Source organism: Ahaetulla prasina, chromosome 6 (assembly GCF_028640845.1).
Source record: "Ahaetulla prasina isolate Xishuangbanna chromosome 6, ASM2864084v1, whole genome shotgun sequence".
Taxonomy (NCBI): Eukaryota; Metazoa; Chordata; class Lepidosauria; order Squamata; family Colubridae; genus Ahaetulla; species Ahaetulla prasina.
The window spans coordinates 22,521,489-22,536,525 of NC_080544.1; the positions used below are offsets into that span (position 1 = coordinate 22,521,489).

At 38.5% G+C, this 15,037-nt stretch overlaps 1 protein-coding gene across 1 annotated transcript in view; it reads right to left on the bottom strand.

Moving 5' to 3' along the window:
- CDH23 (cadherin related 23) overlaps positions 1–15,037 on the bottom strand; it is a 719,962-nt gene that overhangs the window by 428,366 nt on the left and 276,559 nt on the right. Inside the window, exons 7-8 of the mRNA XM_058188066.1 lie at positions 12,862–13,056; positions 10,250–10,378 (exon numbers count right to left, since the gene is read on the bottom strand). Coding sequence (XP_058044049.1) covers positions 10,250–10,378; positions 12,862–13,056 — 324 coding nt within the window. The remainder of the gene's footprint in view (positions 1–10,249; positions 10,379–12,861; positions 13,057–15,037) is intronic.

Consider the following 15,037-nt stretch of genomic DNA (forward strand, 5'->3'; position numbering starts at 1 on the left):
TAGTATAGGTGGTACCTTCCCAATAGTGTAACCACTTGGAGTCCTAGTGAACAATCGCTTAAATATGAGCCAGTAATGTGCTGCAGCTGCCAAAAAAGTCAACACAGTCTTAGGCTGCATTAATGGAGGGACAGAATCAAGATCACGTGATATGTTAGTGCCACTTTATAATGCCTTAGTAAGACCACACTTGGAAAATTGGATCCAGTTTTGGTTGCCACAATATAGAAAATATATTGAGACTCTAGTGAGAGTGCAGAGAAAAGCAACTAAGATGAATAGGGGACTGAAGACTAAAACATATGAAGAACAGTTGCAGGAACTGGGTATGTCTAGTTTAATGAAAAGAAAAACTAGGAACTACAAGCTAACGATGTCAGCTGCTTCTAAAGAAAATCTTTACAAAATGTTTTACAGATGGCATTTGCCACCAGCAAGATTGGCCAGGATGTTTTCGAATAGGTACCCGAATTGAGGGAGATGTGGTCACAAACAAGGGACATTCTGCCACATGTGGTGGATCTGCCCTAAGATTAAGAAATTTGGGGGGAAGATAAAAAAAATGGCTGGATGAAATAACACGACAGAAGATAGAAAGAAAATCGGAACTATTTCTATTGGGCATTCTGGAAGGGAAGATGGAAAAAAATATACAATATATCCTATTACACATATTGACAGCAAGTAGAATTGTGATAGCACAAAACTGGAAACATCAAGATATCCCACCGGACCAAATTATAATAAAAAAATATATGAATGTGCAGAAATGGACAGATTATCTATGGAAATGAAGGAGAGGGAAGATACCGATTGAATATGGAATAGACAGTATTCCTGGCTGGAGAGTAAACATAAAACTTAAGGGAGATTTTTGCTATGAGATTGAATTCTGAACAGAGGTTAAGATAATTTAAACAAGGATGTAAGTTTAAGATAGAGATACTTAGAAGTAGAATCTGTACATGGAGTTTAAATAGGATAGAGGTACCGAGGTAGAAAAAGCTGTTATGAGTATTGTAATTTCAATGTGTTTGTCTTTGTTTGTTTTATATTTTTTGCTTTTGTGTTTTGTGGTGGTTTTTTTTTGTATTGTGTATTTTAATTTTTGGGAAATTAATAAATATTATTTTTAAAAAGAGAAAGAAAAGAAGGACTAGGGATGACATGATAGCAGTGTTCCAATATTTGAGGGGCTGCCATAAAGGAGAAGGAGCCAACCTATTCTCCAAAGCACCTGAAGGCAGGACAAGAAGCAATGGGTGGAAATTAATCAAGGAGAAAATCAGCCTAGAATTAAGGAAAAAAATCTTGATAGTTAGAACAATTAATCAGTGGGACGAGTTGCCTCCAGAAGTTGTGGGTGCTTCAACATTGGAGTTTTTAAGGAGAGATTGGACAGCCATTTGTCTGAAATAGTATAGGGTTTCCAGCTTGATCAGAGGGTTGGACTAGAACTTTGAACTCCAACTTTGTTATATGGTTATTCTGCATATAGCAAGGCTGGAATTGCATGATCTGCCAACACCGGAGAATAGAATGGAATAGAATAGAATTTATTGGCCAAGTGTGATTGGACACACAAGGAATTTGTCTTGGTGCATATGCTCTCAGTGTACATAAAAGAAAAGATACGTTCATCAAGGTACAACATCCACAACACAATTGATGATCAATATATCAATATAAATCATAAGGATTGCCAGCAACGTTATAGTCATACAGTTAAATACAGAAAAATGATTAGATGACAGAGCCTGAATTACTGAATTGATGTATAACTTAAAAAGTAAGGGGGCTACAAGACACCACACCTTACACCATTTTTTTAATTTATTTTTTTATTTTATTTTGTCACAACAATATACACAAGCATCAACATAAAATAACTACACACCATATAAGCATATATATGTATGACTGTAACTTTGTTGCTGGCAATCCTTATGATTTATATTGATATATTGACCATCAATTGTGTTGTAAATGTTGTACCTTGACGAACGTATCTTTTCTTTTATGTACACTGAGAGCATATGCACCAAGACAAATTCCTTGTGTGTCCAATCACACTTGGCCAATAAAAAATTCTATTCTATTCTATTCTATTCTATGAGCAAAAGTATGCAATAACTATATTAATTTTATATAATGAAAAGAAACAATAGGACAGGAATGGTAGGCACTTTTGTGCTCTTATGCATGCCCCTTATTTCTCTTATCTTTTTTGTGGCAACAGCTCCAGAAAGGTGCCCCAAGGGGAACATCTGACTCTCAATGAAGCGTTAGAATAAAGAGTTTAGGAAAGATATGGAACTATCTTTTATCCATTGAGGAATCTAGAAGTTTTTGCCAAGACTCTCCCTTGGAATCAAATCAAATACAGATTTGAAACCCATAAAGTTTGTCTAAATGGTGCCTGTGGGTGGTGAAGTGTATTTTTCAGCTAAATGTTGCAAGACCAGGCAATGTTTTAGGCTGAACAATCCTGCCTATTCCTCAACAAAAATATTTCACTTTGGACCCAATCCAACAGTTTAGATAACGACACTTTGTATAGAATTTGCTTATTGTTTTAAATAGGCTCACTGGTCTAAAGTTGGCAGGGATAAGTCTATTTCCTGTATTCTTAGAGAGAGGAGTAATTATGCCTTCCGACCACTCAAATGGAAAATATGCGGTAGGCCCACCAGTCTGTATTTTCTTTTAATAAGTTTGAAATTTAGTAAGTTTGAAATCACCTCCATGAGTTTTGCCAGATTTCAGTTGTATCACGAGAGCTGTGGTGTCGCAGTGGTTAGAGTGCAGTACTGCAGGCTACTTCTGCTGACTGCCGGCTGACTGCAATTTGGCAGTTCGAATCTCACCAGGCTCAAGGCTGACTCAGCCTTCTGTCCTTCCGAGGTCAATAAAAGGTGGACCCAGATTGTTGGGGGCAAGAGGCTGACTCTGTAAACCACTTAGAGAAGGCTAGAAAGTCTAAGTGCTGTTTCTGTTGAACCTTGGTTATAGTGGAGGAGGCCATTTGGAAGAAGTCGCTATTGGATGGAGAACCCACCAGTGGTTCTGCAGGTAACTGGTAGATGGGACTCTACCGGGGTGCTATTCAGCAGGTTTTGACAGGTTCTGGAGAACCAATAGTGGAAATTTTGAGCAGTTCGGAGAACCAGCAAATACCACCTTTGGCTGGCCCCAGAGTGAGGTGGGAAAGGAGATTTTGCACTATCCTTCCCCCTGGAGTAGGGTGGGAATGGAGATTTTGCAATATCCTTCCCTGCCACGCTCACCAAGCCACGCCCACAGAACCAGTAAAAAATTTGAATTCCACCACTGGACCCTACCCACAAGAGAGTAAGGTTCTTACCTGCTGTAATTAATCTCCCCCAATCCTCTCTCAGCATTTGCTATTTCTTAGCTTTTGTAAGTGCTTTATAAAATTTCTTATACTCTCTGAGCGATTGAAAGGAACCTAATGATCGAAAAGTATACATTGAAGTAAGAGAACATTTTTTGCTTCATAACAACCTGTATCAAACCAAGATTTGTATTTCATATGAAGGGGAATAGAGCTAAGTGTTGAAACACTTAGGGCAGGGATGTCTAAACTTGGTCCCTTTAAGAGTGGTGGACTTCAGTTCCCAGAATTACCCAGCCAGCAACTTGGTCATATTTATAGCTCATGCTGGCTGGGGTATTCTGGGAGTCCAGAATTAGGGCCTGGAGTGTACATATAATACACGCTGGTAACATGATAATAACTGTTCAGATATGTTTATTGGAAGAGGAGTTGAAGTAGGGGGTACTTAATTAGCAGACGAGTGTTTTGTCACTCCGGAAGACCATTTGCTCCAAACAAATCTTTCTGTCGTGACTCCTGGAGCGGATGTAGAGAACTGTGAACAGCAGCTAGTTAAGTGACTCACACAATCATTAGTGAACCTGACTTCCCCTGTTTGACTTTGCTTGTCAGAATCCGACTGGGAAGATTTTATTTTTATTTATTTATTTTATTTGTCAATCATATATAAGATAACAGGTAAAAGTATAAACATAATTTGGATACATGAAAAGAGTAAGTAAAAAAGGAATACTAGGACAGGGACGGTAGGCACGCAGGTGCACTTATGCACGCCCCTTACAGACTTCTTAGGAATGGGGTGAGGTCAACAGTAGACAGTTTAAGCTTAAAGTTTTGGAGGTTTGGGGAAGAAACTACAGAGTCAGGTAGTGCATTCCAGGCATTGACCACTCTGTTACTAAAGTCGTATTTTCTGCCATCGAGTTTAGAATGATTTACCTTGAGTTTGTATCTATTATTTGCTCGTGTATTGTTACGGTTGAAGCTGAAGTATTCATTGACAGGTAGGACAATGTGGCAGATAATTTTATGTACTATGCTTAGGTCAGATTGAAGTCTGTGTAGTTTTAAGTCGTCTAAGCCCAAAATTTGGAGTCTGGTGGCAGAAGGTATTTTATTGCGAGCAGAGGAGTGGAGGACTCTTCTTGTGAAATATCTCTGGACTCTCTCGATTGTATGTGAAATAACTAGTGCATGACCTGGGGATTGCTGGGTAAATGTATGCCAAAATTCTGATTACCTGACTGCAGGGATGGTCATAAGTGCGAGGACTGGTCACAAGTAATTTGTTTCAATGCTCTTCTAAGTTTGAACGGTTGCTAAACTAGTGGTTTAATGTCTAGGGTATTACCTGCAGAAACTTTGCAACCAAAATAATTGAGATTAGATAAGGGTTTGTTACAGTGGTGGGTTTCAAAATTTTTTACTACCAGTTCTGTGGGTGTGGCTTGGTGGGCGTGGCACAGCTTGATGGGTGTGGCTGGATGGGCATGGCAGGGGAAGGATACTGCAAATTCTATTCCCTCCCTACTCTAGGGGAAGTTTACTACAAAATCCCCATTTCCTCCCAACCAGCTGGGAATTGGGAGGCAGAGAATAGAGGGGTGGGGAGCAGTAGGAATTTTTATTACCGGTTCTCCGAACTATTTGAAATTTCCACTACCGGTTCTCCAGAACTGGTCAGAACCTGCTGAAACCCACCTCTGATTTGTTAGGACACGTGAAATACGCTACTGTGTACAATATCTGGATTTTCCATCTGCCTTTTCCTCTCTCCCTCCCTTTGGTTAAGGACTTGAAATTACAGCCTATTATCCCAGTGAGAAGAGCAGAGAGGAGGGGAATAGACGGGTGGTTTGGAAAGCTGCTTTGATAGATATTAGAGGCAAGAAATCCTATTTTGCGCTCCTTAATTCCAGTCAAAAGGCTGATAGGAATCTCTTTGTAGTAATTTTCTGCAGTTTATCCATTTTGTTCGTTTCTGCCAACTCATCAGTGATGGGCTGGATGTCACGCAGTTGGCGGGGGAAATTAAGATTTGATGCAATAATAAAGCAAATAAGGAACATGGATTTATATTCATTTTCTCCTGCTTTAATACAAAGGTAGCAAAACTCAGATATACTATGGAGATAAACATAAGCAGAGAAATAGATGTAAGTAAATTGGCCAAGCAGAATTTCCAGACACCTTTCTTAATATTTAAAAACCTTCTCAACCTGGGAAGCAGCATTTTACATGAGAATGATAGATAATCACATTAGAAATAGTACCCAATCCTCCAGACTTCAGTATCCCATTTATGCCAACATGTCGTAAGAATGTCTCATCTACGGCTCTGCCTTTAAAAAAAATAAATACAGACAGTTCATCTACTGCAAACACAGAAAATCAGAACTGCAATATGGGACCTCTTAAGTGAACTTAAAATGTTCATTGACAAATCATGTTATTGGATGCTATAAGATGGAAAAATAGGCAAGATAAAAACTTCCAAATAATTATTTCATAGATACTTTGAACATGATGGATGAGGAAAAGGGTTAGTTCAATTTGAGATGTAATAAAACAACTGCAGCTTATCATTTAAGGGAAATAATTCATTAGAATATTTCTGGGCTTCTTCATTCTTAGAAATATTGAGTCAATTAGATAGCAAATCATCTGAAAATTATGAAAGCACTCACAACGTACTGAAAGACAGGTAAATAACTGTCAGGTGTGAAAGACCAGGTTTACATGTGAAAGCCCAATTAAACTGATTTATTGGCAAACAACATATGCACAGGAATTTTCTCAATTAATGACTAGCACCTGCTTAGAGATACAGTAGTGGCCAAAACTGTGGAAACCTTTTGGGAAAAGTGTATTATTGAGGTGTGATGGCTAATAAAACCACTTTTTTTGGCGGGGGGGAGTTTCAAGATAATCATATTTCACTGCTAGAATGGCCTGGGAATAACCTTAACCCAATTGAAAATCTATGGAACCGACTAAAGAAACTTGTTAGTCAGAAGCAACCCAGCAATCAAACCCAGTTAATAGAAGCAAACATTCAATCTTGGTTTCATACTATAACAGATGCAGAACTAAAAGACTTGGTTCACTCCATGGGAAGATGTTGTAAGGCCATAATTCATGCTAAACATTACCCAACTAAGTATGAACTGACAGGGTGATATTTTTTGTATATCTCATTTTTTCTATGATGATAATTTTTGTATATCTCGTTTTTTCTACGTGTTTCATTTTTCTTCTTTATACTGTAACTGCTATTCAAATAGCAAATCCTTCCTAGAAGTTATTGCATTACATTCTTGATTAAATTATCTTTCCATTGATATATAATTTTATGGTACTACTCCAAAAAAAAAAAAAAAAGGTGTTATAAGCTAGTTTTAGAAAATACACTTTTCCCAAAAGGTTTCCACAATTTTGGCTACTACTATAAATAACGTGTCAGTTTTGGAAGGCAATTTTCTTAAATCCATAGGGATTGGGCTTATGTCTGCTTGTGGCTATTGACGGATTTTAGGCTGATTCCTCTTTTAATTCCACTCCCCAAGTTCTGCCACTCCTCCTACATCACCTTAGTAAGTATAATAATTCAGGAGGCAAAAGAATCAATATTTCTAACTGGATAAGCATTTTTCATTCCTTCATGTTCTCTGCTGATTTCTTAAATAACTCCCTAAAAGGAAAATATATGCCACTATTCATTCTCATGCCACATTGTTTGTTTCTTGTTTGTGTGAGTGACTGACTGACTGACAGACTAGGTTCTACCTAACTTGCAGATAACCAGGTAGCTCACCATATTGAAAGAAAAATTAATACAATACAAAATGAATAAATAAATTGAAAATCTGGTCACTGGATAGACGAACATTTACAAAGCACATTCCACAAGGGGATTCATCCAACCTAACCCAAGACGTAGGAGAACAGTCTGGTCTTTAAGGCCTTCCAGAACATCATCAGGGTAGGAACCCCACAGATTTTTGGGGGAATCTTATTCGAGAGGACTGGCAGTATGACAGAGAAAGTATGTTCCTGGGTCCCAAATAGTGGCACTATTTAATTGAGTGGACTCAGAACAAGCCAGCTTTGTTGAATATATACAACCTTTTTTGTTAAACAGATAATGTTAACCTGTTCAATCACAGTTAATCAATTCAAGTTGGAAGGAGGAAATAACAGGGTATTCTGTAACAGGAGGGACACAATGGCTCAGTGGCTAAGATGCTGAGCTTGTCAATCAGAAGGTTGGCAGTTCAGTGGTTTGAATCCCTAGTGCCGCGTAATGGAGTGAGCTCCCATTACTTGTCTCAGCTTCTGCCAACCTAGCAGTTCGAAAACATGTAAAAAATGCAAGTAGAAAAATAGGGACCACCTTTAGTGGGAAGGTAACAGCTTTCCATGCGCCTTTGGCGTTTTGTCATGCCAGCCTCATGACCACGGAGATATCTTCGGACAGCTCTGGCTTCTTGGCTTAGAAACGGAGATGAGCACCGCCCCCTAGAGTCGGGAATGATTAGCACGTATGTGCAGGGGAATCGTTATCTTTACTTTATTCTTTAACTTTTAAATGTATAGAAATTCAGAAAGACTGCTATATTTATTTTGAAAGATATTCCCTTTAATGACCACAAAAGTATGTACGGTCTGTAATTGTAGATGATGTGGGGATGTGTGCATCCATTTCTGTAATAATTTTTCATTTTTTCCCCATTGCTATTATCAGACTGTGTTTTTCCCCTTCTTCATTGCTTATACTGTCTTGCGTGAAGAAAACACTTTATAGACTCTGAAATGATATTCATTGTGGTTCCTGCAGCAATGTCTTTCTCCTTCAATTACTTATAAGCCTTTTAAGCTGCATTATCAAGTGCGTTATTGGTTAGTAGATAATGCATCTTTTATTAAGCTGGTTGGAAAATCGTTCTGTTAGAGAAGTCTTAAAGCTCTTTCACGGACAATATCAACAATTTTGCATTTTATTCATATTCATTCTGCATGTGATTGGCAGATACCTGCTTACAAAACATACTTTTTTTTTTACTATTGAGAAATGAATACAGTATTATCAAGGCTAAAGCTGAAACCACTCAGTCATTCTTCTCTCCATCTTTTACTGTCTGCAACATAATTCAAGCCACTTTGGGCAACAGGTAGATCCAGGGAAATCTTGAGAACCAATATAGTATTGTAGTTAAGATGCTGAACCAGGAGCGGGGATAACTAGGTTTCTACTCCTCCTTAACTACATAAGCTTGTTGAGTGACCTTGGTCCAGTCATTCCCTCTCAACCCTAAACAGCAATGGGCTCTGTGATAAACCAGTTGATGGAAAATGTCACATCACATTATAGTTTTTCAGTTTACTTTATTGATTAGCCCTTAGGCCATATCATAGTACAGACACAAATTATTGCTAAAATCTGATAAAAATGAGTCACATGAATCACATTATAGATTCATAGTTTTGCTCTAAGAGCACAGTGGAAGAGGAGGTAGGTCCTGCTACCATGAGGGACAAGAGCTATGGAAAAAAAGCAACAATTCAGAGAAATCAGGTCTTATCCTGATAAACTATGAGACTGATTATGAATCCATTGTATCTTTATGTAGGGATGCCAAAACTGTCAAGTTCAATTTTTAACCCCAATATTGTATTTTTGCTATTGTATACCAGTAGACAGCATACTAAAAAGCAGAGACATCACCCTGCCAACAAAAGTGCGTATAGTCAAGGCTATGGTTTTCCCAGTTGCAATGTATGGCTGTGGAAGTTGGACCATAAAGAAGGATGAGCGGCACCAAAGAATTGAGGCCTTTGAACTATGATGCTGGAGAACACTCCTGCGAGTCCCTTGGACTGCAAGGCGATCAAACCGGTCAATGCTAGAGGAGATCAACCCTGACTGCTCTTTAGAAGGCCAGATCCTGAAGATGAAACTCAAATACTTTGGCCACTAATGAGAAGGAAGGACTCCCTGGAAAACAGCCTAATCTGGGAACGATTGAGGGCAAAAGAAGAAGGGGACGGCAGAGAATGAGGTGTCTGGATGGAGTCACTGAAGCAGTTGGCTTGAGCTTAAATGGTCTCCGGCAGTGGTGAAATTCAATTTTTTTTACTATCGGTTCTGTGGGCATGTCTTGGTGGGCTTGGTGTGGCTTTGTGGGTGTGGCAGGGGAAGGATACTGCAAAATCTCTATTCCCACCCACTCTGAAACCAGCCAGATGTGGTATTTGCTGGTTCTCTGAACTACTCAAAATTTCTACTACTGGTTCTTCGAACTACTCAAAATTTCCGCTACTGGTTCTCCAAACTACTCAAAATTACCACTACTGGTTCTCCGAACTACTCAAAATTTCCGCTACTGGTTCTCTGAACTACTCAAAATTTCCACTACCGGTTCTCCAGAACCTGTCAGAACCTGCTGGATTTCACTCCTGGTCCCTGGGGGATGGTAGAGGACAGGAAAGCCTGGATGAACGTTGTCCATGGGGTCGCAATGGGTTGGATACAACTTCGCAACTAACAACAACAACAATAGATATAGGGAGACCGACCACCAGAAAGAAAAGTAATTCATGATTGTTCAAATGAAAAAAAGAGGGGAGGGGGTTTAGGTGTAGTTACATACATATCCTTCTGAAAAATACCTTTACCATTCTGAAACTGACTCATCAAACTGAATGGAAAGATTTTATATCCATTGACTTTTTTACTCATAACTTTTTCTGGACTTCCTACAGGTGATGAGTGAATTGGGATGAAGCTCATCAGTACCCATAATACTCTTCTTAATATAGCACAACCTGTTTCAAAAGAGATTATGTGACAGAGGTTTCCAATAGTATCAATACTTTTATCAGCGCTCTTACCGGAGGCGAGTTCTCATAGATGTTCGTACTGTAGGGGAGATTGATAAAAATTGGATCCATATCTTGTACATCTGTAATGGTGATTGCAAGATTGGCCAGAGCAGAGAGGGGCTTGGTTTTATCCTGATCCTTAAAAATGAATAAAGAGAAAATATTGACATAAATGTTAAGTAAAATTCAATAGACAATTAAAAGGTAATTACATCTATAGATCAGGTAGGTATTCAGTGATCCAAAACTTCCTTTTTTAGAATTATGTTTTGACATTGAATGTTAAAAACTGATAGCACATTTCTCCTCTATTTTACACTGGAAAAAGGTGGAAACTGTAGTGTAAAACCAAAAATGCATAGTTCAGTTTACTTTATTGTCATTGCACCTCGTACAACGAAATTAAATGCCATCCTCAGTGTACAGTATAGCTCTAAAAATAAAACACAAACACACATCCTTCACATTCTATACAATTGAACTGAAAACCTGATATTGCCTTAATATTGCACTATACAGTAGAATTCAGTATAGTTACTGCCCTGGGATAGAAGCTGTTTTTCAGCCTATTTGTCCTTGTTTTTATTATCCTGTACCGTCTGCCAGATGGTAATAGTTCAAAAAAAGGGTGCCCAGGATGAGATGGATCTTTAAGAATGTTTTGAACTATCTTAGGGCAGTGGGAACTATAAAGCTCTTCCAAAGAGGGGAGAGGGCAACCAATGATCCTCTGGGCAATGACATTAACCTTCTGGAGTACTGTGTTTGCAATATAGAGAACCCTGTCAAACTCCTCTCAAAAAGATGATGCAAAACCCAGCCGTTCTAGAACACCAGGACTGATAAATGCTTGTCAACCAAGAGTTGTTCACTCTTGGTTGACAGAGTCAACCGTTCTATTATTGCCACAATGTTCTAAAATTGAACATAAGAAACTATATTTTACTGAGGAGAGTTGGTTGGTTTTCTTTCACCCACAAAAGCTCTGCCAAATTTCAGACAGAAACTGTTTTCAGTTATTGCTATTATCAAGGTTTGGATCTCAATAATAATTGGACATGCTTAACAACTGCAAACAACAGTCAGCTATCCTAGCAGCCTTCAACACTAACATAACTGCATTATTTTTATTTCTTTTAGAATTATAGCACACCATTTTCAAAATCTGTCAAATGCTATCAAGAACAGGATGAGAATGCTTTTCTCCCTAATTATAAGCCACATGAAGAGAAATTTATTTATTCTGCTAATTGAATGATACGTTCTAAGAGATCTAGAAAGTCCTCCTTGCTTTAGTAGAAGTGCTATGGAACCTAATGTATTTTTGAAGTATTCAGTGTTTCAGTACCGAATTAAATTAAATTCATTAAATAAACTACTTGTAATATTTTATATCATGAATGCAGATTACAGAAAACCTTAATGTAAATGAAACTGGCTGGCGGCCATATAATCTGATTTTAAATTTCCTCTTGAGATATAGGTGGGTGGAGTGTGATTATTTAATTACAAAAATGAACAAAAATGTGGGGTGCCCATGTTCCTAAGAGTTTTACGTGGTCCAAGGTTGTCCCTAAACTTTAAATAATCTTCAAGGTTTTAACTCAGTTAAAGCCCTATTTTTTTTTAAAAAAATGCTTAGATCAGCATGTCTCAATCTTGGCAAGTTTAAGATATATGGACCAATTCCCAGAATTCCCCTGCTGGGGAATCAGTAAATTCTAAGGAAAAGGTTCCCCTCACACATATGTGCAAGTCGTTCCCAACTCTAGGGGGCGGTGCTTCTCTCCGTTTCTAAGCCAAAAAGCCAGTGCTGTCCGAGGACGTCTCTGTGGTCATGTGGCTGGCATGGCAAAATGCCAAAGGCACACGGAATGCTATTACCTTCCCACCAAAGGTGGTCCCTATTTTTCTACTTCCATTTTTTACGTGCTTTCGAACTGCTAGGTTGGCAGAAGCTGAGACAAGTAACGGGAGCTCACCCCATTATGCAGCACTAGGGATTCAAACCGCTGAACTGCCGACCTTTCGATCAACAAGCTCAGCGTCTTAGCCACTGAGCCACTGTATCCCTTAAAAAAATGCTAAATTAAAGAATACTATTTACGGGTCATCCTTAAGTTATGAATGATTCCTTAAGGAATGTTCAAAGTTATGACAGATCTCTCCAGAACTAAGACCCGGTTTCAACATTCTGATGGCTGTCCACACCTTGTGGGTCGCATTTTGTGCAGTTGACAACTGCCCACATTTACAACCATTTGCAGTATTCTGCAATCATGTGACCACAATTTATAACATCTTTTGCTAGAAACTGGTATTTACGTTCAGTTTTTTGGCAAAAAATGTGCAGTGGGTACAATATGTTGTCCAATTGCTGGTTCATTTAACGTCTGCGGTGTCCCCCTTCTGGTCTGATGCAAAAAAAGATTGTAAAATTGGGCATGGACCCCCTTAACAACGAGCATATCTTATGACTGCAATTCCAGGCTGAACAGCCATTATAAGTCGAGGACTACCTGTATAATATTCATCTAAAATGCATGAATGAAATATATTCATCGGCAGCCCCTTCAATTGTTCAAGAGACAAGGAAAGGGGGGGGGGTGACCCATACTCACTGTAGCATTCACTTGCAGCTGATAAGCCTGCGTGACTTCGTAATTCAGTGGACGAATAACTGATACAATGCCACGGCCACTGTCAATGGTAAAGAAGTTGGATGGTGGCTGAAAAGAATAAAGCACGCTCCCTCCTGCTCCTTGGTCTGGATCCGTGGCATTCACAATGAAAATCGGAGTTCCCACGGGTGTGTTCTAAAAACAACCAAAAGTACAAGACTAAGTAACCTCTTTCCTTAGGAGTTACCCATTTTTTACTTTTTAAAAAAATAACATCAATGATTGCCATAGTATGATCAAAAGTGTAAAAATGAATCTACTGGACTTTAAGTAAGCCCCACCAGATTTAATCTTTAGCAACAATTATCACAAAGGCCCAGAATTAAAGAAATATAATTATGATCTTTGTCTTGTGAAAACAGAAAAACAAAAATTACTATCATTGGGACCTGTCATGTATTGTTTGTTAGCAAAAAAAAAAAATGACATTTTTTTTAAAAATGACAATTCTATTTAAAGTTTTAGTTTGTTTCAAACAATTCCAGTGATATGACCTTGACCTGTATATGGAAATTTTTTCCTTTGTTTTTTAAATTTTTTTGAAGAGCGAAGAAACAATATGAACACAAGTATGAAGAAAACATAGGTGTGTGGCATCTAATTGTTACTTTGGTACTTTTCAAATAAAACAATTCATCTCAAAATATTCAGTGGATAAAGGCTGAGTTTGAGACTGCTGGAGTCTCAATATTGATTAAGGTATGGAAAGTTGGAGCATTTAAGTGGAACCTGGACCTCTTAAATACATGGATAATTATGATCGGTTCCAGGAATGGAAAGATAATGAACTTTATAGATTACAAACCTAACTGATAATGGAAAAACCATATCTACTGAATACTAAAGAATACTGTATATCCACATTTAAAATCAAATAATTTCTTCTATACCTCTGACAACTGTTGCATGAAATACATCAGTTTTCCCCAAAAAAATGCTTAGAAGTATGGAGAGGAGACTTAAGATTTTAGAAATTTATTGTTTTATCACAAAAGAGGTCTGTAAAGAAATCCAAATCGAACAGTCTTAACTGTGAATATAATTACATATAATTGGGAACAGTAGGACAGGGACGGTAGGCATGCTGGTGCGCTTATGCACGCCCCCTTAGGCACCTCTTAAGAAACATGAAATGTCCATGGCAGACAGTTTACGGCGAAAGGTATGGGGATTAGAGAGACTAACAGGATCAGGTAGAGTGTTCCAGACATTTACTACTCTATTGTAAAAGTCATATTTCCTACAATTAAGATTAAAGCGAATTACATTGAGTTTAAATCTATTGATGACCCTTGTGTTATTACGGTTGAAATTAAAGTACACATTTACAGGCAGAACGTTTTGGTAAATAATCTTGTGAACTAAGCATAGGTTGAAACATAGACAACATAGTTTGAGGCTATCTAGACCTAAAATTTCAAGCCTGGTGGTATAGAGAACTTTATTTCGAGCAGAAGATTTGAGTACTCTTCTAGTAAAATATCTCTGAACCCTCTCTAATGTATTGATGTCTGAAATACAGTGAGGGTTCCAGGCAGGTGAGCAGTAATCAAGTATAGATCTGGCAAAGGTTTTATTTGCCCTAGTTTGGAGTATAGCGTTACCAGAGAAAAAACTTTGTAAAGTAAGATTTACAACTCTTAAAGCCTTTTTTGCAATGATGTTACAGTGAGCTCTGGGACTTAGATCTTTAGAAATGAATACTCTTAGGTCCTTGACAGACTGTGGTCAACTTTTAGATCATTACCAGCCAGCAAATATTTGAAGTCAGATTCCGAAAGATCTCCTATATGGAGAATTAGTGCAGGGAAAACGCCTCAGAGGGAGACCACAGCTGCGATATAAGGATATCTGCAAGAGGGACCTGGAGGCCCTGGGAATGGACATTAACGACTGGGAAACCTTGACCTCTGATCGTTCAGCTTGGAGGCTAAAGACGCAGCATGGCCTTCTCCAATTCGAAGAGACATTCATTTGGCAGGCTGAGGCAAAGAGGCAGTCCTGGAACCAGCGAAATCTGGGGGCTGGGCAGGGGACAGAACGTATCTGCCCTCAGTGTGGAAGGGATTGCCACTCTCGAATTGGCCTTTTTAGCCACACTAGATGCTGTTTCCAG